Source organism: Thalassophryne amazonica, chromosome 12 (genome assembly GCF_902500255.1).
Source record: "Thalassophryne amazonica chromosome 12, fThaAma1.1, whole genome shotgun sequence".
NCBI lineage: Eukaryota > Metazoa > Chordata > Actinopteri > Batrachoidiformes > Batrachoididae > Thalassophryne > Thalassophryne amazonica.
In genome coordinates, this window is record NC_047114.1 from 26,899,527 (window position 1) to 26,924,959 (window position 25,433).

General features: G+C 41.7%; 1 protein-coding gene across 1 annotated transcript; it reads left to right on the forward strand.

Moving 5' to 3' along the window:
* Positions 1-6,890: 6,890 nt before the first annotated feature.
* Positions 6,891-14,039, forward strand: LOC117521184 (homeodomain-interacting protein kinase 1-like). Its single transcript, XM_034182534.1, has 11 exons — positions 6,891-6,951; positions 8,529-8,734; positions 8,864-9,055; positions 9,746-9,927; positions 10,330-10,453; positions 10,559-10,678; positions 10,757-10,846; positions 10,942-11,114; positions 11,208-11,322; positions 13,570-13,659; positions 13,974-14,039. The coding sequence occupies exons 1-11, from the start codon at positions 6,891-6,893 to the stop codon at positions 14,037-14,039; spliced, it is 1,419 nt and encodes a 472-aa protein (XP_034038425.1).
* The last annotated feature ends 11,394 nt before the right edge of the window (positions 14,040-25,433 follow it).

Here is a 25,433-nt window from a genome sequence, read left to right on the forward strand (position 1 = left end):
TGTCAAAAGTATTTCCTTTCAGACATTAACGGCATGAATGTTACTTCATATGTCTGAGCTGAGCTCAGCTGGCTGCTGGAGTCTGCAGGTCTGCAGCCATACAGTCTTGGGCTGCTGCACGTCAGCCAGGAAATTTGGGAGGAAAAAAAAAACCTTTTTAATCAATTGCAGTTTATTGTTTATATTACAACATTTGGAAAGAGGTGTCATTTGATTTAAACAGCTATTCAGTTTTAAGTTATTAATTCCAAGTGGCCTCTGTCTTTCTGACTCGGGGGCACAGTGTTTGGAACAACGGAAGGGAGGACGATTCTCGTTTCTTTCTCACAACAAAACAGGAGTCCCAGTTATGTTAATCTGCACAAAGTGACTCACGTTTGACATATTTGAATGGCTTTGAGAGGGGATAAGAAGCAGAGTTACTGCTTCTGAAGAGGAGAAAAGCAAAGATCCAAGAAGATCCTAAGATCCTAGTTTGAAATGAATCTGACCTTTTGAATGAGCTGGGCAATAACTTGTGTTAAATGTTTTCAACTGGAAAAGTGTTCAAACCTGTAAGCTGAGCGATTTTGTCACAGTTTTGGCTGCAAATGTCAACTTGTGTGTAGACTTCAGCATCTATGGCAGGCTCAATGAGTTCAAAGCTGTCTGGTTGCACAGGACACTCTCCAATACTTTTCCTTAAAAAGTCAGATCCAGTAAACCAGGTTGTAGAACTTAGTAGTGAAGCTGGCACGTCATGTCCATGATTGGCAGGATTACTTTCAGTGCTCACAAAGTACCATCGACTGGGATCAGATGAGTTTCTGATGAGAGCAACACGGTCAGCAATGTAAACGTAAAATCTTAGACTGGTGTTGATGTAGCCTGAGACTACTCGACTGTCAGTGTAGTAGTTCACTTTGTAAATGTCAAGTTCCTCAAGTAGCATGTCAGCGAGCTCTACCGGCAGAACTGAAGCACAAAGTTCCAAACGAGGTACTGTGTGGACTTGTCTGAGAGCTGATTTAGACTAGCCTTGGTGGGCTCGTTCTCCTCGTGCCACAGGAAACAGGCATAGTCATCTTGATCCTCATGAATGACAAAACTATAGAATATTTGCTCTATGTCTGCAGTGATTGCCACAGGTTCTTTGCCGAACCGCAAGAGGACTCAGATAAGTGTAGTCTTCATATCTGGGCCACTCAACAGGACATTATTCAAAGAGGTGTCTTCATGAGTGGCACAAGAGTCAAATACTGCATGTATCTGGTTTGGTTTATGAGGATGGTAAACATAAAACAACAACAACAAAAAAATCTGTAGGTACCAACACTCTTTATCTTTAACAAGTGGAGGGACTGGTTCAGCATGTCCTAATTCAAACATCTTATGCATGAATTTGAAGTGTTCTTTCATGTGGGGCTTTTCAGCAAGCATGTGGCACAGTGAAGTGAGACATTTGTCTGCTTGGTCTCAGTTGTTGGGTATACTGCACCTATTTGGTTTGAAAGGTTGTGGCGCCACCCAGATGGTGTACTCGTTCATAAACATTTTTTCATCCATGATCTCTCGGAACAAGTCATCATCCACTGACATAGCAGGTTTGTCATGTGAGGTTCTCAAACAGGTTTTTGCTGAGACAGTCATTTTCATCTATGTCAATAAAGCTGGTCATGTTCAAACAGTTAAACGGGGAGTCAGTTTCATGGACCTTTTCTTTGATATGGAATGAGTCGTGAAAGAGTCTAAGAGAGATGTGCGCTTGTTGTTCAACACTGTCGTACAGTAAACACTTACATTGCTTGGTACGTGAGCACCCCCTATGCAGACCTCACCTATGATGATCCAGCCAAGGTCAAGGAGCTGGGCGAATGGGGCGTAATGAGGGCCGTTGTGGTGGTCTCTGACCTTGTGTACTCTTGGTATGTCACGACCGAGGAGGACCAGTATTGAAACATTTGGGTCCAAATCTGGAATCTTGTCTGCCAAGTGTTTCAGGTGAGTGTGGTGATTTGTGACCTGAGGTGTCGGGATCTCAGCTCTATCATCTGGGAGCATGTCACACTTGATTAAGGTGGGAAGCTAAACACTAGTGTTGCCATCTAGAGACTCTACTGTGAAGCCATGAGCTTCCTGTGCCCTTGTCTCTCACACACCAGAGAAGGTTTTGAGTGTGTTTGTGTCAATGTTGAAGAAAAAATTCTGTCTTTGCCTGAGATCTATTACTTTGCTCATCTAACACAACAAAGGCTTTCACTGCTTCTTCTTTGTGTCCATCAGGATCAATATTTACTAGACAGATTTTGGAGCAAGAGCGTGAACTGTTACCTTTTCCACAGATTTATGTGCATTTGGATAGAATGGCTTGGAAGGGATTGTCTCGTTGCTCCCCGTCATGCTCGTCTGGGGATGCTGATTCTGGAGCCTTCCATGGTGCAGCGCCGTGACATGGTGGTTACTTTTACACTCATTGCAATGTACACTTGGGTCAGTCTTTTGCCATGTGGTCAACTGAGGAACAGCACTTGAACAAATGTTCTTTTCTTTAAGAATTACTTTTCTCTCATCCAAGGTCTTTGCTCTGAAACCACAACACTTGCAGAGTGAGAGTGGTTTGTTGTGGAGATGGCACTGTTGATCTGGGTCAATCACCTTTTTGTTAAGATGATCACAAGAACCTTTTGGAGCAGATATTTCAGTTTTGCAGACAGATACTGCAGTCCTGAAGTTGGGCTTGTTCAGTCTTTCTGGCTTAGAAACACTTGCACCATCAGTAGAAAACGGGGCAAAACTTGGGTCATTGAGAGTTTTAGCTTTGTCACACACAAACTTCACAAAGACTGGGAATGGTGGTTAGGAAGCATGGTGCTGCTCTTTGTCAAAGGATGCTGAAGTGATCCACTTTTCCTGGAGGTGGAATGTAAGTTTCTGAACAACAGGAGTGATGCCCCAGGACGTATCTAAGTAACTGGGGCCATGTAAGAACCCATCTACACAGGCTGCATCAAGCTCTGTGAGAAGATCGCCCAGCTACCTCAACTTGTGATTTTCTGTTTGCGATTTTGGGAAAAGCATTCTCTATCGCTTCAGGAGACCCATAACTGTCCTCCAGTCTTTCCCACACCATTTTGACACCAGCTGTGGGATCATAAATGTGCATGGCACTTAAACTGACTGACTGGTTCTTAGAGAGTGGCTGAAATCTTTGTCTGTTGTATCTGAGGTTGGATACTGCAGGTGAGATGTGAAGATGGCATTTTTCAATGAGCTTGGAGCATAAGAAGGTTCTGCAGCACTGTTGGTGTTGTGCTTTGGTGAGTGCACCACTGGTAGCTCTTGGAACTCGTATTCACTGATGTCACTGTACTGTGTGCCGTGTTTGACTTTATTTTGGGTAAAGTCACCACTGTCCATTACTTGCAGGCCTACTGGAGGTAATAATAGGTTGTAAAACAGCTAACTGATCATCTGCAGAGTAATGGTCTATTTGAAGAGTTTCAGTCAGGTTTTAGAATTCATCATAGTACCGAAACAGCATTAGTGAAGGTTACAAATGATCTTCTTATGGCCTCAGACAGTGGACTCATCTCTGTGCTTGTTCTGTTAGACCTCAGTGCTGCTTTTGATACTGTTGACCATAAAATTTTATTACAGAGATTAGAGCATGCCATAGGTATTAAAGGCACTGTGCTGCGGTGGTTTGAATCACATTTATCTAATAGATTACAATTTGTTCATGTAAATGGGGAATCTTCTTCACAGACTAAGGTTAATTATGGAGTTCCACAAGGTTCTGTGCTAGGACCAATTTTATTCACTTTATACATGCTTCCCTTAGGCAGTATTATTAGACGGCATTGCTTAAATTTTCATTGTTACGCAGATGATACCCAGCTTTATCTATCCATGAAGCCAGAGGACACACACCAATTAGCTAAACTGCAGGATTGTCTTACAGACATAAAGACATGGATGACCTCTAATTTCCTGCTTTTAAACTCAGATAAAACTGAAGTTAACTGAAGTTATTGTACTTGGCCCCACAAATCTTAGAAACATGGTGTCTAACCAGATCCTTACTCTAGATGGCATTACTCTGACCTCTAGTAATACTGTGAAAAATCTTGGAGTCATTTTTGATCAGGATATGTCATTCAAAGCGCTTATTAAACAAATATGTAGGACTGCTTTTTTGCATTTACGCAATATCTCTAAAATTAGAAAGGTCTTGTCTCAGAGTGATGCTGAAAAACTAATTAATGCATTTATTTCCTCTAGGCTGGACTATTGTAATTCATTATTATCAGGTTGTCCTAAAAGTTCCCTGAAAATCCTTCAGTTAATTCAAAATGCTGCAGCTAGAGTACTAACGGGGACTAGAAGGAGAGAGCATATCTCACCCATATTGGCCTCTCTTCATTGGCTTACTGTTAATTCTAGAATAGAATTTAAAATTCCTCTTCTTACTTATAAGGTTTTGAATAATCAGGTCCCATCTTATCTTAGGGACCTCATAGTACCATATCACCCCAATAGAGCGCTTCGCTCTCAGACGGCAGGCTTACTTGTAGTTCCTAGGGTTTGTAAGAGTAGAATGGGAGACAGAGCCTTCAGCTTTCAGGCTCCTCTCCTGTGGAACCAGCTCCCAATTCAGATCAGGGAGACAGACACCCTCTCTACTTTTAAGATTAGGCTTAAAACTTTCCTTTTTGCTAAAGCTTATAGTTAGGGCTGGATCAGGTGACCCTGAACCATCCCTTAGTTATGCTGCTATAGACTTAGACTGCTGGGGGGTTCCCATGATGCACTGAGTGTTTCTTTCTCTTTTGCTCTGTATGCACCACTCTGCATTTAATCATTAGTGATTGATTTCTGCTCCCCTCCACAGCATGTCTTTTTCCTGGTTCTCTCCCTCAGCCCCAACCAGTCCCAGCAAAAGACTGCCCCTCCCTGAGCCTGGTTCTGCTGGAGTTTTCTTCCTGTTAAAAGGGAGCTTTTCCTTCCCACTGTCGCCAACTGCTTGCTCACCGGGGGTCGTTTTGATCGTTGGGGTTTTTACGTAATTATTGTATGGCCTTGCCTTACAATATAAAGCGCCTTGGGGCAACTGTTTGTTGTGATTTGGCGCTATATAAATAAAACTGATTGATTGATTGATTGATAATAGTGCGATGGCTTGTGCAGAGTCAAAGTGGGTATTAGCTGGCGGAGGTGGGACTGGGTTTTGTTGAACAACATCCTTGCTGTTGTTTGGAGAGCAGGTATCTCAACTTCATCTAAGGCAGCCGCCTCCAGGACCTCTGCTTCGGTGATGGTTGCTGCAGCAGGACTCTGTAGATGCAGTTTAAGGTGGTCGGCGTTAAGCTCTGCCTTCTTTTTTGTAGCTTAAGCTTCGATGTGGACTTGGGTTTTTATCATCTCTGCTATTTGTTGAGCGTATGATGCTTGTGCTTGAGCGGCTGCTGCTTTAGCATGTACTTTTGCTGCCAAGACATTTGCATTGGAATGCTGACATGTGAGATGCTGGAACAGTTGGATCTCCTTTCTCACAGTTCACCCATGTCGCTGACTGTAGCATGAATTTCGTGGTCGTGGACAGCAGCGTTGTTTTCTGTATCATCTTTTGGCTGGTAATTGATCATGTCTTTTTACTATTCTGCCTTTACTAGTGTTTCAGAACCAGCTTTGCAGATAGCTAACAGTCTCCAATAAAAAAATCCAGGAGCCCTCTTGCTGTTTTGGTGTAATTTACTGGAATCACTGTAACACAATAAAAACAAGATGCATATTACAATCATGAATGAAAAAATAGCACACACAATGTATTTACATGATAATTATCCATATAAGTTACCAAATGTTAGAACCTAAAACCCGATTGTATTAGCTAGCGGCTAGCACGATGCTAATTTACATGGAAAAAGCCATAGAGAAGCTAACGCTGTTAGCGCTTTATATTTTCAGGACAAATATGAATTGGAAACATCCTAAAATACCTCACTTTGGAATCTAAAGCAAGCTAACAAAAATTTCAAAGCACTTACAGACAGATGTATGTCTAGTGCCAAAAATACACGTTTCAGGTTTCAACACTGTGGAAATGCACAGAAGCACGACGGTGGCTCAACCCAGTCAAAAAACATAAAACTCAAACTTTAAACAACGTTTCCCACAAGGGGGCAGTACAGATTATTTTAATGTTTGTACTGTTAAACTCAGTTCAGTTTCGTTTACAGGCCTTTTTATACTTTCATTTTTATTTTTTTCATTGCCTGTTAATGTATTTACATATACACATCTGAAATGAATAAATAAAACAGGAAACACAGGTGTGTGAAGTGGCACATGCAGATGCCATCGGAAGTACCAAGACAACACGCCGCTGCCACAAAATGCCATTTGCTCCTGCTTGAAAATTGGCTGTGAAGTGATGATTTATTCTAACTTCATCAAAGGATGCCAATAACTGTCTCCAGCATAGTATTCTGTTAGTATTTTTTTTTTGTTTCACTTAATGAAAGCATTTTCTTTTGTTCTTGTTGCCAAATAAATTTGGACATTTTAAAAAACATTATTACTAAATTACTTTGTTTTCCATTTATTTCAAAACATATATTAAAATATGTACAAAAAATACAGTGGTACCGCACCTAATATTATTGATTATTTATTAAGTTTTTAATTTATTTATTTATTTATTTATTTTAACCATGTGAATTTTGACTGGGTTGGTCCAATCACATGTGATCAGTGTTCGCTCTGACGTCATGAACTGAAAGGGATTAAGAGAAGCTTCCTGTCTGCTTCAATTTCAGTTGGTGGCAGTTAGTCATTAGGTCTGGTTGGGTACTGACACAAATTAAAACAAGAGCAGAATAAATTTGTGCAAGAGCGTCATAAGTGATAAAATGCCTTCATATTATATAATTTCATCACTAACTGGAAATTCTAAGGGTCACAGTGGAACATGTAAGCCATTTTAATATTTTGGGGCATTTTGTGATTGTCCCTGTGGGTCTGCTTGATGCTAAAACTCAAAAATTGTCTTCAAATTACAATAAAATCTTGGAGAGATTGTTCTTGAGTTAGGAACGAGTCGAGGACATTTTAGTCAGAATTTTGACAGAACTTTAAATTTTTTTGATTGTTGACAAGTTTGACACATTCATGACACAAATTAAAGACAATTAACGTGAAATTAATTAAATCCAAGAAGTTTTCTGGTGATTCTGAGGATTTGTTTACTTGTTAAATTGGGTCAAATTACGTCACCTGTTTGAATCCAATCAAAATGGAGGTTTACACGAAGTAAATGAATCAAATATGAATAACGCATGTTGTACAGGAGTATTTTTAAACAGGGCCACTGTGATATTTTATCAAAAACTGATTTAATGATGAAAGTCAAGTGAAAATCGTGAACACTGACCACCTCACCTTGTTTCCATAGCTACAGGAAATTAAGCTACATAATGTCTCAGAGTTGCTAAATGCCCTTGTAACAAGTCACATTGTTCCGTGAGACTTAATAATTTAGCCGACGTTAGCTAAAATACATCTTTTAGCCATAAAACGCAACTTTCCCATAGTTTAGATCATGTTAAGCTGTTAAATGGAAAAAATAAACGTGTCTCTAAGTGCTCTGTGTGTCCAATTGAACAGTCTCCAGGGGCGGATCTGTCAGCGAAAATTCATGTTTTTGAAATATTTTCTGCATGACATGAGAACATTTGGCAATTTTTATGTATTAAAACAGTGGTTCCCACAGTGTGGGTGGAGAGCCTCTGGTGGACCTTAAAGGTATTGCAAATGGAACATGAGGTCAGTTTAAATACATTTTACAAAATACAAAAAAAAAAAAAAATGCATTTGATTTCCAGTTTTGTAGTAAAGGTCACAATGACTTGAAAATATTGAATTATTTGAAGACTGAACAGGAAAAAAAAAAAAGAAAAAAACAAATTTAATACATTGTCTGTTAATAGTTCATCTTAATCTCATATTTAAATTTGTGATTGAAAGGTGATTGCCAGATTTCAAAGTGGCTTCGGAATTCTTAAGTTTGGGAACGGCTACATTAAAGAAGCATAGTGGGTGGTTTGGCGCTTTAAATAACACAAAACCAAACTGCCTTCATACTGACACTTTCCATTATGAAACATTTCCCAGATTGAACTCTCATTTAATATGAAATCACATTCGGCTCTGAGGCCCGTTGGTGTCGGTGTTTATGTGCGGATTCTGTCGCATGAAACAGAGGAAAGTCTGAGACTGTCCCTGGACAGGACACCAGTCTGACACAGGTTACTTCCCCAGCCAAGGCTGGAACCCAATGACAACTGGGTGAACTGAGACAATACACATGAAGTGTCTTCATTAAAAACACAGACAGGGAGCATGAAAAGGACTTGAACCAACATCTGCATAGTGGCAGACCAGCTCCTTATCCACTGAGCGACCTGCTGTACAGATTAAAAAATAAAATAAAATTCAGCACTTTCATGTGATGACTTTTATGTAAGAAATCCACTGATTTCTTTCAACAGGCTCTCAAGAAAACCCACAACCTGAGGACACTTTAGTGAAGAAGAATGAACTCCTGCTCGGCCGCTTCTGTCGCTTCATCGTACGGGAGGTGAAAGGAGAAGGTGTGTTTGGTAAAGTGGCCAAGTGCATCAGAGAAGACACCGGTGAGCCCGTGGCAGTGAAGATCCTGAAGAGGACAAACTGTCTGGATGATGTTGAGAGAGAGGTAGGTCCTCAGAGTCCTGGTGATGATTACGTCTGTTTGAGGCGGGACATATTTCTTCCAGTTTGTCTGTTGTGTTACAGTATGTGAGGAAATCTGACTGAATCACATCAATTTGTCTTTTGTCTCAAGCTTGAGATGCTGCTCAGAATCCGCCAGCTGGATCCAAGAAAGAACAATCTTGTTCATTTCTTGGATAGTTTGGAGCATCGAGGGTATCCGTGTCTGGTGTTTGAGATGCTCGACAGAAGTCTCCACGACGTGTTTGTGGAGAGGGGCTGCAGGCCGCTCCCTCTGTCCGTCATCAGGATCATTCTCATGCAGGTAATTATTACGTGGGTTTAATCATTCTCAAACTTTCAGCACATCAACAGCAAACAAAACTTCACACAGACACTTTTTTCCACCACTGACTCACAGCCTGGACTGTAGTCCACCCCGGGCCGAGTCCAGTCCATCTGACCCCTCAAAAATAAAAGTTACACTATCTAAGATATGGACTTAATGCGCCGCAGTGGATGCACATGAAATAAAATGCCAAAGATTCACCGTCAGTAGAGATGACAGAGATAAAGGTTTAATTGAAATTCTGCAGAACAATGGCTGTTTCTTCAACTGTGCATCTTTTAGCTCCTTTTCAAATGGGCCGTCCATGTTTCTGTGCTGGTCCACAAAAAATAGAACAAATCCTTGCACACTGTTGATGAGGCTCAAAGACTCAGCAGCACATCCAACAAGCTGGTGACACAAATGGGAATATGAGCATGTGGGCTCATAGTATCTCTACCTTTTATGAAGGTCACTCTGTGAGGGTGAGAACGTAGCAAAGTAACAACCAAACAGAACATGGCTGGGAAAAGTTTTTTGGAACTTTACACATCCAGCCCACCCACGAGTGGCAGGTCTATTTTATTCATATTCTGGGCCAAATCCCTTTTGACTCCATATCTCAAACTCAAGAAATGTGCAAATTACTGCAACAGAAAATAAATTTGTTCGTTTCTTCTTCTGCAGCTGCTACAAGCTCTGGACGCCCTGAAGAGCATCGGTGTGATCCACACAGACATCAAAATGGACAACATCATGCTCGTGGATCACATGGAAAAGCCATACCGGGTCAAATTAATCGACTTTGGTTTGGCGATTCCAGCTGACCATGTCAGGCGGGGCATGACCTGTCAGCCTGTGAGTTACAGGTGGGTTCATCCTGGACAGTTCTTGTTTTAGTTGTGACAGCTGAGGTTGTGTCATTGAATTTAACATAGTAATCCACAGCTGTTCTCTGTGGTTATTAGTCATATATTGTGGTTTCATATCATCAGATGTTTTCTTACCCTTTTGACCAGTGGTGTCCAACATGTTCCAGAAAGTGCAGAGAGGGTGCAGGTCGTCTTTACAGCCACTGACTCTAGCAGGTGATTTCACTGATTGACATCACTTTGAGCAGATGGGATGAGTTCATCAGTGAAATCACCTGCTGGAGTCAGTGGCTGTAAATAAAACCTGCACCCTCTCGGCCCTTTCTGGAACACGTTGGACACCACTGTGTTAGACATTGGTAGCATTTCTTGCATGTTGCTCTCATCTTTCATCTTCAGGGCTCCAGAGGTTGTCCTCGGCCTCCCCATCACTGAGGCCATTGACGTATGGAGCCTGGGATGTGTCATCGCCTGCTTGTATCTGGGCAGGAACCTCTTTAATACAAACTGTCCACACAAACTGGTGAGTAACGTGATGGATTTCAGTGTCTCACAGATAAATATCAAAAACCAGAGAAGACAGAAAGGAGAACGTCAGCTCATGTGATTGGATATATTCTCTCTCCAGCTCAGCAAAATCATCCAGATCCTGGATCAGCCAAGAGATGAGCTGCTCGATATGGGCCTGTTCACAGATCTGTATTTTAACAAGAACGAGGACTTCAGGGGACCAGCTTGGACACTTATGGTACTGCAGTGATGCTCTGCTTTATTTTTGGCTATTGTTAAGTTATATTACAATATTTACAATATTTTTTGTTTTTAGACAACAGAAGAGTTTAATTTCGGCAGTTTTCCCAAAAGCCAGTGTGTGAACTCATCTGAAACGCCCAGCAGTCTCGACGAGCTGATGCCGGTACGTAGTCACTTCTGTACATATAAAAACTGAATTCATATCAATTACTGGCTCTCAGTGAGATTAAATGATGAACCTTTGACTTTACCGATCAGGAATGTGAGAATCCAGAGGATCCCAGGCAGGTTGAAGACAGGAAGGCGTTTCTTCACCTTCTTGAGGGGTTGCTGGATGTGGAGGCTGACAGACGACTCACCCCCAGACAGGCAGTGTTACACAACTTTACAGTGATGACACACCTGGTGAACAGCGTCCCCACCAGCTCCTAGTAAGTGACCATGTGTGTCGTGATGAAAATGTTACTAAATCAGAGAAACATGAGACTTGCTGGATGGTTTGACTGATTTCATCTTTGATGCAGCGCCATGGATGCCGTAGCAACGCTGACTGTGTGGTCAAGAATTGAGGAAGGGTTTGGAAAAGCAGAAAAGAAAGTTCAGTCAGATGGACAGAAGGAGCGACCGAGCAGCCTCCAGGCAAGTACACCTAAAGCCACTGAAGAACAAGGTGATGGTGTTAGTGATCAGGTTTCATCAAAGGATGGGGCTGAAACCAATGCTGAGCCAATGATTTCACCACATAATTAAGGTGTCACATTCCACCAAATCCATTTGAATCCAAATCTTAAAGTCCCCTTTTATTAGTTGTTTGGTGAAATTACGAAGGTTCCCGACTTTCTTATACACAAGATCTGTCCCCCTTTTGCTGTTGAGTTCTTACTTTTTTTCACTTTGCTCCATCCACCATTTTTCTTTTGTTACTCTTTGCAGTTCATTATGTACATTAGCAAATTAAATGAAATAAAATATCCAACCTAATCTCACATTTGATGACTTCACAAAAAGTAAATTTATGGTTTGTGATACATCACGAGGTCGCCACCTTTTCATTTTGTGACAGGAGCACGAAATTATGCGGTTAGGTTTAGGGCAGGGGTGGGCAACGTGGGCCGAGACACTACAGGTTTTCCTTGCAACCAATCACCTCAGCAGGTGGGTTGCTGTTGAGCTTCTCCCTTGAACATAACCACCTGGTTGTCAATGAAATCACCTGCTGAAACACCTGAACATTAATGAAATCACCTGCTGAGGTGATTGGTAGCAAGGAAAACCTGCAGTGCTTCGGCCCTTCATGGCACATGATTGCCCACCCCTGGTTTAGGGGAAGGGGTAGAATTAGAAACGGTAAAAATGAAAAAAAAAGTGTCACAACATGGGACGCGTGACTCGTTTGGTGTGACGGGAGCATGAAACGAAAACTGAGTCTGGGCCAAAAATATCTTGGGTTCAAACGATCAAAAATCAAGATAAAAGGAAGAATCTCTCCATTTTATTCTACATTGGTCATGTTCTATGCTCCTTTCTTCCAACAGTAAGTATCACAGTCGCCTTCCTTGTTCTTTTCCCCCCTACAGAAGACAAAATGATCATTGCCAAAATGGTATTTTGCTTTGTTTTCTTTAGGTTCAGTCAGAAGTTTGAAGATAATTTTTACAGAATGTGACATTAGGCTGATTGTCCTGTGCTCCTCCATTTGACTGTTCATGAGTTAGCCACATTCAGCTTCTCCCTTGTTTCACTCTGGGTCACCACAGTAGATCTGTGGTGGATCTGCATATTGATTTGAGACAACTTTTAATCTGGATTCCCTTCCTGATGCAACTCCACATCATATGGAGAATGGGCAGGGTGATCTTGAAATAAGTGCAATTAAACACTAGACCATCTCCCCCGTTTACTCACATTTGACTTTTCCTTCTTTTTTGTATGAAGAAAGATCTCCTAAAGTCACTGGTCCATTTCCCTTCTCTGTCTTCACACATAATTTGGCCAAAAAACTGTGTTGGCCAAGGGTCTTGATCAGTTCACTGGTAATGCCATCTGTACCTTCACCTTTTATTGATCTTTATTCATGATTGGCTGCTTCAGTTTCTGACATCAGTAGATCTGGCCCGACATTATCACCAGAGACTATATCGACAAAGCAAATAAAAATAAAAACTTTCAGTCAGTCTCATTTATTTCATTGAAAAGCTCCCTTGACTTTCTTAAAATACCCTTTTGTTAGTTGTTTGGTGAAATTATTAAGGCTCCTGATTCTTATACACAAGATCTGTCCGGAGCACGGACAGAGCACGAAATTATGCGGAGGGGGTCTGTTTGGGTTCTGGCTAGGTTTAGGGGAAGGGGTAGAATTAGAAACGGTAAAAATGAAAAAGTGTCACAACATGGGACGTGTGACTCATTTTGTGTGACGGGAGCATGAAAAAAAAAGTCTGGGCCAAAAATATCTTGGGTTCAAACAATCTGCAGTGACAAAAATCAAGATAAATGGAAGAATCTCTGCAGTTTCCATTTTGTGCCAACTTTTTCTGTTTTGAGGTTGTATTAAATGTTAAGTGGACAGCATTTCTAAAGGACTCTTACATCTGACACATATGGTCAAAGTGCTTTTCTATGATGCCTCATATTCACACACGTCTGAGTGCAAACGTGCAACACACAACTGCACACTGGGAGCAATTTTGGGATTAAGGACCTTGCTCAAGGACCCGAGTGATTTTCCCCAATCCATCAGGGATTTGAACCCAGGATTATCTAGTTTTAAGACCACCACTTTAATCTTCAAACCATCACCTCCTGAGTTACCCCCTTTAAGTATGAAGTATTCCTCCTTTAAGTCTTTGGGTATGCCTACATTTCTTTGTGTCATTGTTTTTTTAGAACAAGAAACGAAGGATGGACGACGTCTCTGATCTGGACCTCCATCAGAGTGCTGCAGCAAAAAGGAGAAGGGGCCCTGAGACTTTTTCAGTAAGTCAACAGTCCACCTTATGTTGATGGAAGCAGTGCTGATAATCCTGTGACTGATCTTTTTCTGATTTCTGTGTGTTTAGTCATTGGGTATGACTGAGTTTCTAAATGACTTTTGCTACTTTTTTAGGCACACAAACAGAAGTCTGAGGAGATGATTCCTGCCAAACACAATCAGCGCCCCTGGTTCAGTAAGTAAAGACTCCAGCTCAGTGGAAGCAGTGCTGATAATTCTGTCAGTGATCTGTTTCTGACTTCACCATGTTACATCTTTGTTTGGCTTTCATTCTTAATTATATTTACATCTTTTTCAGGCTGGTAAACTGCAGTTTCAGAAGATCCCAGATAACAGTGGACAGAAGAAACGAGTGACACAGTGAAGCTCTGCCGTAGTTTAAACATGCATTGTCCATGTGCACGGACTCAAATACAACCCCAATGAAGTTGGGGCGTTGTGTAAAATGTAAATAAAAAGATATACAATGATTTGCAAATCCTCTTCAAGCTATATTCAATTGAATACACCACAAAGACAAGATTTTAATGTTCAAACTGATAAAATTTATTGTTTTAGTGCAAATATTTGCTCATTTTGAAATGGACGCCTGCAACATGTTTCAAAAAAGCTGGGACAGTGGTACGTTTACCACTGTGTTACATCACCTTTGCTTCTAACAACACTCAATAAGCGTTTGGGAACTGAGGACACTAATTGTTGAAGCTTTGTAGGTGGAATTCTTTCCCATTCTTGCTTGATGTATGACATCAGTTGTTTAACAGTCCGGAGTGTCCGTTGTCGTATTTTGTGCTTCATAATGCGCCACACATTTTCAATAGGTGACAGGTCTGGACTGCGGGCAGGCCAGTCTATTACCCACACTCTTACTATGAAACCACACTGTTGTAACATGTGCAGAAGGTGGTTTGGCATTGTCTTGCTGAAATAAGCAGGGACGTCCCCGAAAAAACGTTGCTCTGATGGCAGCATGTGTTGCTCCAAAACCTGAATGTACCTTTCAGCATTGATGGTGCCATCACAGCTGTGTAAGTTGCCCATGCCATGGGCACTAACACACCCCCATACCATCACAGATGCTGGCTTTTGAACTTTGCGCTGATAACAATCTGGATGATCTTTTTCCTCTTTTGTCCGGAGGACACGATGTCCATGATTTCCAAAAACCATTTGAAATGTGGACTCAGACCACAGCACACTTTTCCACTTTGCGTTTGTCCACTTCAAATGAGCTCAGGCCCAGAGAAGGCGGCTGCATTTCTCGATGTTGATGTATGGCTTTCGCTTTGCATAGTCGAGTTTTAACGTGCACTTGTAGATGTTGCAATGAGCTGTGTTAACTGACAATGGTTTTCCAAAGTGTTCCTGAACCCACGCACAAAGATCCTTTACACAATGATGTCGGTTGTTAATGCAGTGCCACCTGAGGGATCGAAGGTCACGGGCATTCAGTGTTGGTTTAGGGCCTTGCCTCTTAGTGTAGAAAGTTCTCCAGAGTCTATGATTCTATTATGGGCTGTAGATGATGGAATCCCTAAATTCCTTGCAGTTGAATGTCGAGAAACATTGTTCTTAAACTGTTGGACTATTTTTTTTCATGCAGTTCTTCAGAAAGTGTTGATGCTACCCCAGCTGAGACTTTTGGGGATGCTTCTTTTATACCCAGTCATGACACTCGTGAGTGTCATGACTGGGTATAAAAGAATGTTTTGCAATCAGCAAAACATAAAAGTCTCTTAGTGCAGACTGTTGCCTGCAAATTTGAAGTATTCTCAACTATTCTTTTTTACAGTGTGGTGGCGCAATCTTCTTAAATTCAAATTATTTCTTTCAGCAAGATGGTATTTAAAAATCAATAAAAAATGGACATATTAATGTATTAATGGTGATTACGTGCACAGTGTCAGTGTCTCCCAGTGAAAAGACCCATTAATTTTCTTGCAGTGCTAAATAAAAAAAAAAATGTATTAAGTCTTTGTGTTGCCCAAATCATGGCTGTACCCATCACTGATATCCTCAGGGAGTCATCTGGGGGTTTCCCCCTCTAAAGATCCTAAAATAATTTGCAAAAATGAACTTTGTCAGCCCTGCAATCGACTAGCGACCTGTCCAGGATAAACCCTGCCTCTCACCCAGGGGTTACTGGGCTAGGCTCCAGCCCCGTGACCCTGAACAGGACAAAGACGTTTCATGATATGACTGAATGAATGAATTACTGTTCTTTGGAAGTGTAAAGATGGCATCAAATATCAAGACAGACCCATCTTTTCATCATCACATTTGTTTCAGAAAATGATGCACTGCTACAAACCACTGGAAAAAGACATGAAACACTGGCTTCAGAAATTGATTCATTGCTACATAATGCTGTAAACAACGTGAAGTTTTGCCTCAGAAATGATTCACTCCTTCAAACCTCTGGAAACATTCACTTCAGAATGTCAAATTGCTACACACTGCTAGAAACAAATCACTTCAGAAAATTAGTCAGTGCTACAACCCACTGGAAACAAAACATTTGGATAACAATATGACACACTGCTACAATGTTCTTGTAACATGACATGAATTGCTTGCTTCAGGAAATGCTGATACGATGCTACAAACTGCTGGAAAAACTTCTTTAAAACATTTGCATCACAATATGAGACACTGCTAAAAACTCCTGGTAACATGATGATCAAATCTGAACAGACGGGTCCGTTCCCACAGACTCGTATGTAATTTAATTCAAACATTGTGTGCAGAGATCATTGTGTGCATAAAGTTACCCTGACAGGTTCTTTTTGTTTGGTGGGTCAATAAACAGCAGGTCATTGATAAAAATGAACAACCTCCACCCAGCCTCAGCTTCTTCTTTGAGGCCAGACAATATCAAGACCAAGATTGAGATATTATATAACGAGACAGAGACCAAGGCATCAAAAATGTGTGTTGAAGCCATGAGACCTCCAACACTGCTAACCATTAAGGCCCATGTTGAAAAATATGCCACATTATTTGTCTGATCATAATTTCAAAAAGGTGTAGTTTGGACTATCTATGACTGAATGTTATTGAGTTATGGGGTAAAAACAGCAAAACAATTGTGTCAAAGGTCAGTTTCAGTTTGTACAGGGGTCAAAAGTAAAGTTACTCCAATTTCAGTAAATATTTATGCAAATTATTGATTGAAATAAAAGGATTAATAATTGGAATAGTTTTGTCCATGTCAAATGTTTGGTTTCTAGAGTAAAGGTCAAATAAGGTCAAGGTCCATTGGATTCTATGACATGTGACATATGTTACCCTGGAACGTGATAACTAAGCATGACAAATAGTTTTTCCATTCATTTTTAAATCTCTATTAACTAAACCAATTACTTACATCACTTCTTACCAAAATTTGAGCAACTTTATCTTTGGCCCCCTGCAAAAACTGAAACTGACTTTTGTCTACATTTTTGCTGTTTTTACCTCATAATGCCACAGACTTCAGTCATAGTTTGTCCAAACTACACCTTTTTGGAATTATGATGAAACAAATACTGCAATATATTTCTCAATATGATAGTTAAATTTTGACCTAATTCTTCATTGACCCTGACCTGCCTATAACTGCACCCTGGGATGGCTATCATATATTTAAGTACCGTTTTGTGCCCTTAGTGGTACTGAAAACCTGATCGGCCACTATTACTGGTGACACAACAGTCACACACTGCACAATGTATGGCTTCTCCAATCACAGTCACAGGAGTGTATTACACTTTCAGAGTTGTCATGAATGTCTGGTTGGTTTCCTTCACCAGTCTCCTTCCAAATCAGTTGGATCTTATCAATTAGACAACTTGTGATCAAACATATTAAAATTTTTCATGTTTTTTCATCTATTTTATCTTCTGAACAACTTTCTCCCTTAGATGCCTTTTCTCTCTTATGAGAGTACGATGGTCCTTGAAAGTTACAAAGTCCTGCTGTTACCAGAACATCAGTTATGCTCACTGGGATCTGGTGCTTTAAGATCTGTAAGGTTTTCAGTGTTTGAATGGCTCACTGTGCATGAAATCAAAACCTTGGGTTTGAAAACTTTCAGTACATCAAAATTTGATTATCAGACGAGGAAGGGCTGGACACAAATGCCGAGCTCAGACACAGAAGGGGTTCGGACAAAAGGTTTTACTGGGTTAACAAGCACAAAAAAAAAAAAAAAAAAAGGTACACAGTAAAACAGTCTAAAATCAGCAAAAGTGTCAAAAACATTAGACTAAGGTGTGGTCCTAAAAATAAGCTGGTAGTCATGAAACACAGCAAGACAAAACCAGGTTGAGAACAGAGCATGAAAAGGGCTGGAAGTGAACACATACAGTGCAACGATCTGAAAAGAAAGGGAAGGAAACAAGAGGTTTAAATACAGGCTGTGATGAGTAGTTGATTGAAAACAGGAAAGTGCATGAAAGTTCCAAAGCAGTGTGTGGAAAAAGTGGAAGAACAACCCACCACCAAAGACCCAAGTGACAGACAAGAGCAAGTAGTGACACCAAACCCAAGCAAAAAACCATCAAATAAAACCACATTGATAAAAAGAGAACAAAAACAAAATCAAGCCAAATACCTAACAAAACCCACAATCCTGACATTGATGTGATTTAGATTCATGGGGTCACCATTCAATGCAAAAATAAGTTTGATTCCAAATTAATTCAGTACATATAAGAGGTACTAATTTCAGGATCTACTCGTGTGCTGCAGTGGGCTCAGAAAGGTCGAGTGACAAATGATGCCACGAAATCAAGGTGTATTAAAGATTATTTACTTTTATATTTGGAAAAGGCAACGTAAACAAAAAGTAAATCTATGAATAAAGGTATTCAATGAAGCTGTCATGGTTCGTGGTGGCTTGACCCTGAAGGTTGTAGGAGGCAAATGCAGACTCACAGACACAGGTGCTGGATTAAGAAAAATAGCTTTATCTGGTAAGCAGGCTATAGGTTCGGTACACAGGAAATCAGCCAACGTAGTGGAGGCACAGGCAGATAGCAAGCTGAGGCAGAGTCCAAAAAACTAGCACAGTTCCAAATACACAGCGACAGGAGTTCACAGGGCTGAGGCAGAGGCAAAGTCAAAAATTGAGCAGAGTTCAGGGATAAGACGAGGCGGAGGTCGATTATACAGGCAAGGTCAGAAATACTACAAGGCTAAACAGGACAAAGGCGTGAGGCTGGAAAGTGCAAAATGCAACAATCTGGGGAGGGACTGTGAGGGCTTAAATACTAGTGGAAGAATCAGGGAGTGAAATGAGGATCAGGTGTGCAGAAAGTGCTGGAAGGGGGCGTAACCAGGGAAGACAAACGTGAGTGCAAGAGTGCTGTAAGACAAAAGTTAAGTGCACTGGGGCAAGATAATTAAGTGACAGAAAACCCAACGGTGCAAAACGTCACATGCTTGAATAACCATAATAAACACGAACAAAACAGAGGGGGCGAAACAAAGAAATAAGGTGGCATGTCCAAGAGTGGAAAACCAGAAAAATAAAGATAATAACTAAAAGAAGAGGACGTGATGCAGGCGAGTGAATGCAAAAAAACATGACCAAACAAACTATTGACTGAACTGGAAATAAATGATGAACAAAAACAAAACCAGAGACTACAGAATATAGGTAATGTTATGAATGACTAAACCACAAATAAATGAGAAATAGAGAATTATACCGGTAACAAAAGCATTATGCAAAGTAAAGAAACTAACAGGCCAAAACCAAGACTTAAATGACAACATATAACGATATGAAAATTAAAACCGTAAAATCCTCAGAGAACGCCTAGACCCAAATAATGGGGAAACCTAGACATGAACCCCGGGCTGGGGCAGATCCTGACAGAAGCTAAAGGTGATGGTGGCCAAGGGGTTCGTGCTTGTGGCTTTGCTGCAGAAGGCTTCTGGTTCAAACCCCGTTCCTGCAAAGTTTCTCCGTGTAATGTGGAGTTATGTCAGGAAGGGCAGATGGGATGATGCAGGCTGGTTCTCTGTTGTATGCTGTCCAATCTAAGCCCCCCCCCCCCCCCACACACACACACACACACACATACAGCAGGCTGATTCTGCCTACTCACAGAAAGCAGAAGACAGAGGAACAGAAGCAGTCAGCAGCCCCCTCTGTGCTGAAAAAACTGGATATTGTGCAAGCTAAGGCCCAGAGGGTATGCACTGGTGCTTTTCGCACAACACCGATCCCATCGCTGCTAGTGGAGACAGGAGAAATGCCTTTAGCACTGCGACGGACAAAACTTGGTCTTAGGTACCTGGTCAAACTAAAGGGTCAGGCTGAGAGAATTCCTCCAACAACTTTGTTAGATGCCCAGTTGCCCACTGGGAGTTTATGGGCCAAGGGAAGCCAATTAAAATGAACTTCGGAGAACAAGTAAAGTCTCTGGCAGAAAGACTGGGAATACTTCAACTTACTGTGTGCCCCCCTGTGTGCAGGCTGACTGTCCTTTCGTGGACTATACCGGATCCTATCGTTGATTTGGCTTTGCTGCAAGCCTCCAAAACTAAAGTTGATAATTTGCTTGGTCTAGTGAGTGCTAAGCTGTATGAAGAGTGGGAGGGATATTTAAAGGTTTGTACAGATGGATCTAAGAACCAGGAGGCTCGCAAAGTGGCATGTGGGGTGAGGCCTGCATGTAGAAGACCAAATGTCTGTATACATGGCTGAGATGATGGGTATTCTATGGGCATTATGGTGGGTTGAAGAAGATGGAATAAAATTGTCTGTTATATGCAGTGATTCGTCTTCCGTTCTTGTAACTGTACTAGAATGGAAATCTAGGTCGAGACCAGATCTTTTAATGGAAATTTTTCATTCCTTGCATAGTATCCGTGAAGCTGGGGGTGAGGTAGGCTTTCTATGGGTTCCGGCGCATGTGGGTGTGGAGGGCAATGAGGCTGCTGACACTGTTGCAAGGCCTGCGTTGGTGAAGGGGAGTGTTGATATTTCATTGGCGTTTGGGTTCTCCGAGTGTTCGGAAATAATTAATAGATCGTTGAGAGAGTTGGCAGTTCAACTGGACACATGATAGTAAAGGGAGATCTTATTTTGCTATTCAAAACACTGTGATGAACACCAATGAAATATTTTAGCTGTAGCAGGTGGGAATCTGTAGTCATCACTAGGTTGAGATTAGGGCATTGTGGACTGAGGAGTGGGCTGGCTCTGATAGGCGAACACCCAGATGGAAAGTGTGAGTGTGGGCAATTAGAGACAGTGAGACATGTCCTGCTCCAGTGTAGCAACTATGTACTCCAGAGGAAACAACTGGACAGAGACCTGGGAAGTGCTGGTCAAGCCAGTTTTACTCTGAAAGAACTCCTTAACTTGAGCAGTTGGAGCAAAATGGAAAAAAGTGCTGGCATATCTGCGGACCATTGGACTCTTCGGCAGAATCTGATCCACGTGTGTGTGTTTTTTTTTTTTGACCAACAGATGGCAGCACCATGCCTTGGATGCGTCTAGTCTGCTACTGTACAGCGGTTGGCAGCAATACACCTTGGTTGCGTCTAGTCTGCCAAATAAGAGAAGAAGAAGAAGAAGAACAGAAGCAGTGATCAACTGCTACGACCGAGTGTGCAGCAGAGAGGAGAAACAAACAAAACAGAGAAAAACAAACAAATCTTTTATGTTTCATCACTCCTCCTTGTGTTGCGTCTTGTTTGCAGAAACTCTGAGAATCTGTTTCTGCCATCAGCAGTCTTCCTAATGAAGGGTGGGTTTATGAGTGTAGCATCACACTCCAGAAGAACATCTTCAATGTGGAAACCTCTGCTGGCCATAACTGCACCTCCTAAGTCAGGTCTTTGGAGAAACCCACTGTACTGTGTCAGATATTCATCAGAAACATAACTCCCCTATAAGTCACTGACGAATGTGAAGGATCCATCTGGAATGATTCCAACGAGGCGTCTGTCTGTTGTGGCTTTTGGAGGAGGATCACATTTAATCACTGGATACAAATGTATTCAATTAAAAACATACTACGAGGTCTCTTAGATAATAAACCGACCCTTTTATTTATTTTTTTTTAACTATATGGATTTGAATGACATGCGATTACACCAATCATGCGTGAACCCTCGTGCGCATGCGTGAATTGCTTTATCAAAATTTTTTCTGGACCTGTGAGGAATATCCGAGTGGACACTATTCGAGAAATTAAGCTGGTTTTCTGTGAAAAGTTTAACGGCTGATGAGAGATTATGGAGTGTTTCTGTCGGTGTAAGGACTTCCCATGGAGCGGGACGTCGCGCAGCGCTTCCAGGCGCCGTCGGCGGCGTGTTTCGAGCTGAAATCATCCTAATTTAAGGCTTAATTCACCCAGGACATCGTGAGAGAACAGAGAAGATTCAGAAGAGGCCGGCATGAGGAATTTATGCGGACATTCCACTGTTTAAGGACATTTTCTAATGAAAGACGTGCGCGCAAATTCGCCGAGTCGTTTCCGTGACGACTCGGCAAATCTGTGTGCGCCGCGACAGGAAAAACACCTCCGTGTTGAAAACCATTTGTAGAATTCAGGCGGCTTTTAATGGCTTTCAACAAGTGAGTAACTGAGAAATTGTTTAACAGCTTGGGCATGTTCCAACTTGCCCGTTAAGATTTCCAACGGAGGTGTTTTCCTGCCGCGACCCCCTGCGGTCGGGTCCAGCCGACATGCGACTCTGCCCGCACGTTCTTTCATTACAAAATGACCGTTAACAATGGAATGTCGAATAAACTCCTCATGCCGACTTCTTCTGAAAGTTCTCTGTTCTCTGACGACTTACTGCGTCAACAGAGCCTGAAATGTGGAAGTTTTCAACTTGAAACGGCGAGACGCTGCCGCCTCGAAGCGCAGATCGCCGTCAGGCACCGTGGACCGTCCTTACAGCGACACTACCAGACCAAAATCTCTCATCAGCCGTTAAAATTTTTACCGAAAACCAGCTGAATTTATTGAATGGTGTCCACTCAGTTGTGCCTTACAGTTTTGAAAACATTTTTATCAAACAAAGCAACAGTCTCTGAGCCATTCCTAAACAATGAAAAAAATCGACGAGCGGGTGGACGACTCCTCACTCAAAGACTGCCCACAGGCGAATGACGTAACCGACAGGCGTGAAAAAACTCTTGCATGCCCACGAGGGTTCAAGCAGGTCTGATGTAATCACACGTGATTCAAATCCATATGGTTTTTGAAAAAAATAATAAGGTCGGATACTTTTCTAATAGACCTCGTAAATGTACACGTATGTATGTTTTCTGCTCTGTACAGTGACCACAAGCATCCATGTCCATGTAAAGGAAGAACCCTTTAAACAGGTAAACGGGGCCCGTCAACAATGAGCCCGAAGATATTATGAAATATTCTCCTAATGTATCTTGGCGATCAAATTTATGTAAGGTGAATTGATGACAACGCGTTGGATGAAAGCCGAAGTCAAGGTGTTCCGCGACAACATCATGAAAGGATTCTCTCCATTTCTCCAGGATTTACAGCAATCAACAACCTTAATCCACCTCACTGCTGTCACGGGGGGATTTCTCATTATTTACAGATTTAAGGTGGAAAAAGCATTTAATTTCTGCTTCTGGAGCAAGTGTCACAGACCGAACGGTCCCCCACAAAAAATCACTCCGCCCTGCCATCACTGCGCATGCATCATTTCAGAGCGTCAGCAGCGATTCACCAATTATCACCTTGTTTCTGCTTCAAACTGCACTCCAGTTATCATCTATCTCAGCGACAGATATCTCAAGCTTTTGTACAACAATCATTTCCACATAAATTCAGCGTTATTTCATAATAAAAGACACGAAGAAGCGATCAGAGCGCGACAGCAGCATGTCAGAGTCTGCGCCTACGTCATTTCAGAACGTCAGTAGGGGGTCACCAATTATCGCCTCGTTTCTGCTTAAAACAGCTTCGTTTTTGCTAAAAACTGACTTTAGAATGAATTAAGAGGTTTTACTTTGTCATCTGATGGTTACTAATCACATTATTCCCTTTGATCGCTTTAGGTGAAGAGACTCAGTTTCAGAGTCAGACTCAGAGAGTCAGTCTCAGACTTGCTGCTATGGTCCAAAATGACCCATGCACGCAGGGTGGACCAATTTTTAAGGTGGACTGGTCGCCCGGCGACACCGGCACTTGCCATGTTGTCAGCATGTTGTTGGGATGTGAAAGCTGAGCAGTGATTGGGTCAGACAGATCGTGGGGTTTCGCTTCTCAGTGAAAATACTTTTTTTTTTTTCACATTTATATCTCGCTGCTGCGCAGACTTTTTGAGGTGAACTCTGTGAAATGTACTCTTGTATATTTTTAACTAAATTATTGAAGAAAGATTGTTTAGACCAATTTTCCTGGAATGGAATGTAAAGAAGGATTTTTCATCCGATCAGCTATCAAGCAGACCAGACTGAAAGGGGTGACCCACTGCTTAGGCCATTCTACATTGGGGGGAAACTTTGAAAAGTCTCTCACCATCCTCGGCCTGACGATAACTTGGGATGGCCAATGAACAAGAGCTGGGTAGAGGGTCTGATGAAGGGATGTGATCCATGTTATGGTGATTTCAGCTGTACTGATGAGCTCCTTTCCACAACTTGAAGTCCTGGTTGTCTCTGAAATCACCTGCTGAGGTGATTATTTGCACCCTGGATTTTCTTAAAAAGATGTGAAATTTCAGCTAGTTTGCTAGAAGGTACATGAAATTGAAGGCTCCATTTTTGTCATTTACATGTTTCACATGCAAATGAAATTTGTCCTCAGAACCAGTGGCACTATGCCCTAAATAAATAGAAAACACCATCAATAAATAATAATGTCTGTGCAAAAAAATATGACTGATGCATGATGATGCTTGTAAGCTTACAGTGCATTCAGAAAGTATTCACTTTTTCTACATTCCATGTTCCAGTCTAATTCCAAAATGGTGTATATTCATTTTTCCTCTCAAAATTCTACTCCTTCACCTCATAATGACAACATTAAAAGTTTTTAATATTTCTGAAAATGTATGAAAAATACAACTAAGCAATCACGTACATAAGTATTCACATCCTTTGCTCAATACTTTGTTGATGCACCTTTGGCAGCAATTACAGCCTCAAGTCTTCTTGACTATGATGTCACAAGCTTGGTGCACCTATCTTTGGGCAGTTTTGTCCATTCCTCTTTGCAGCACCTCTCAAGCTCCATCAGATTGGATGGGGAGCGTCGGTGCACAGCCATTTTCAGATCTCTCCAGAGATGTTCAATCGGATTCAGGTCTGGTCTCTGGCTGGGCCACTCAAGGACATTCACAGAGTTGTCCTGAAGACACTTCTTTGATATCTTGGCTGTGTGCTTTGAGTCATTGTCCTGCTGAAGGATGAACCGTCATCCCAGTCTGAGGTCAAGAGTGCTCTGGAGCAGGTTTTCATCCAGGATGTCTCTGTACATTACTGCATTCATCTTTCCCTCAATCCTGACTAGTCTCCCAGTTCCTGCCACTACCATGTGCCCACCAGGAGTGGGTTCTGTCAGGCTTGAAATGGTTGTCCTTCCGGAAAGGTTCTCCTCTCTCCACAGAGGAATGCTGGAGCTCTGACAAAATGACCATAAAGTTCTTGGTGACCTCCCTGAATAAGGCCCTTCTATCGCTCAGTTTAGATGTGCAACCACCTCTCGGAAGAGTCCTGGTGGATCTGAACTTCTTCCATTTATGGATAATGGAGAACACTGTGTTCACTGAGACCTTC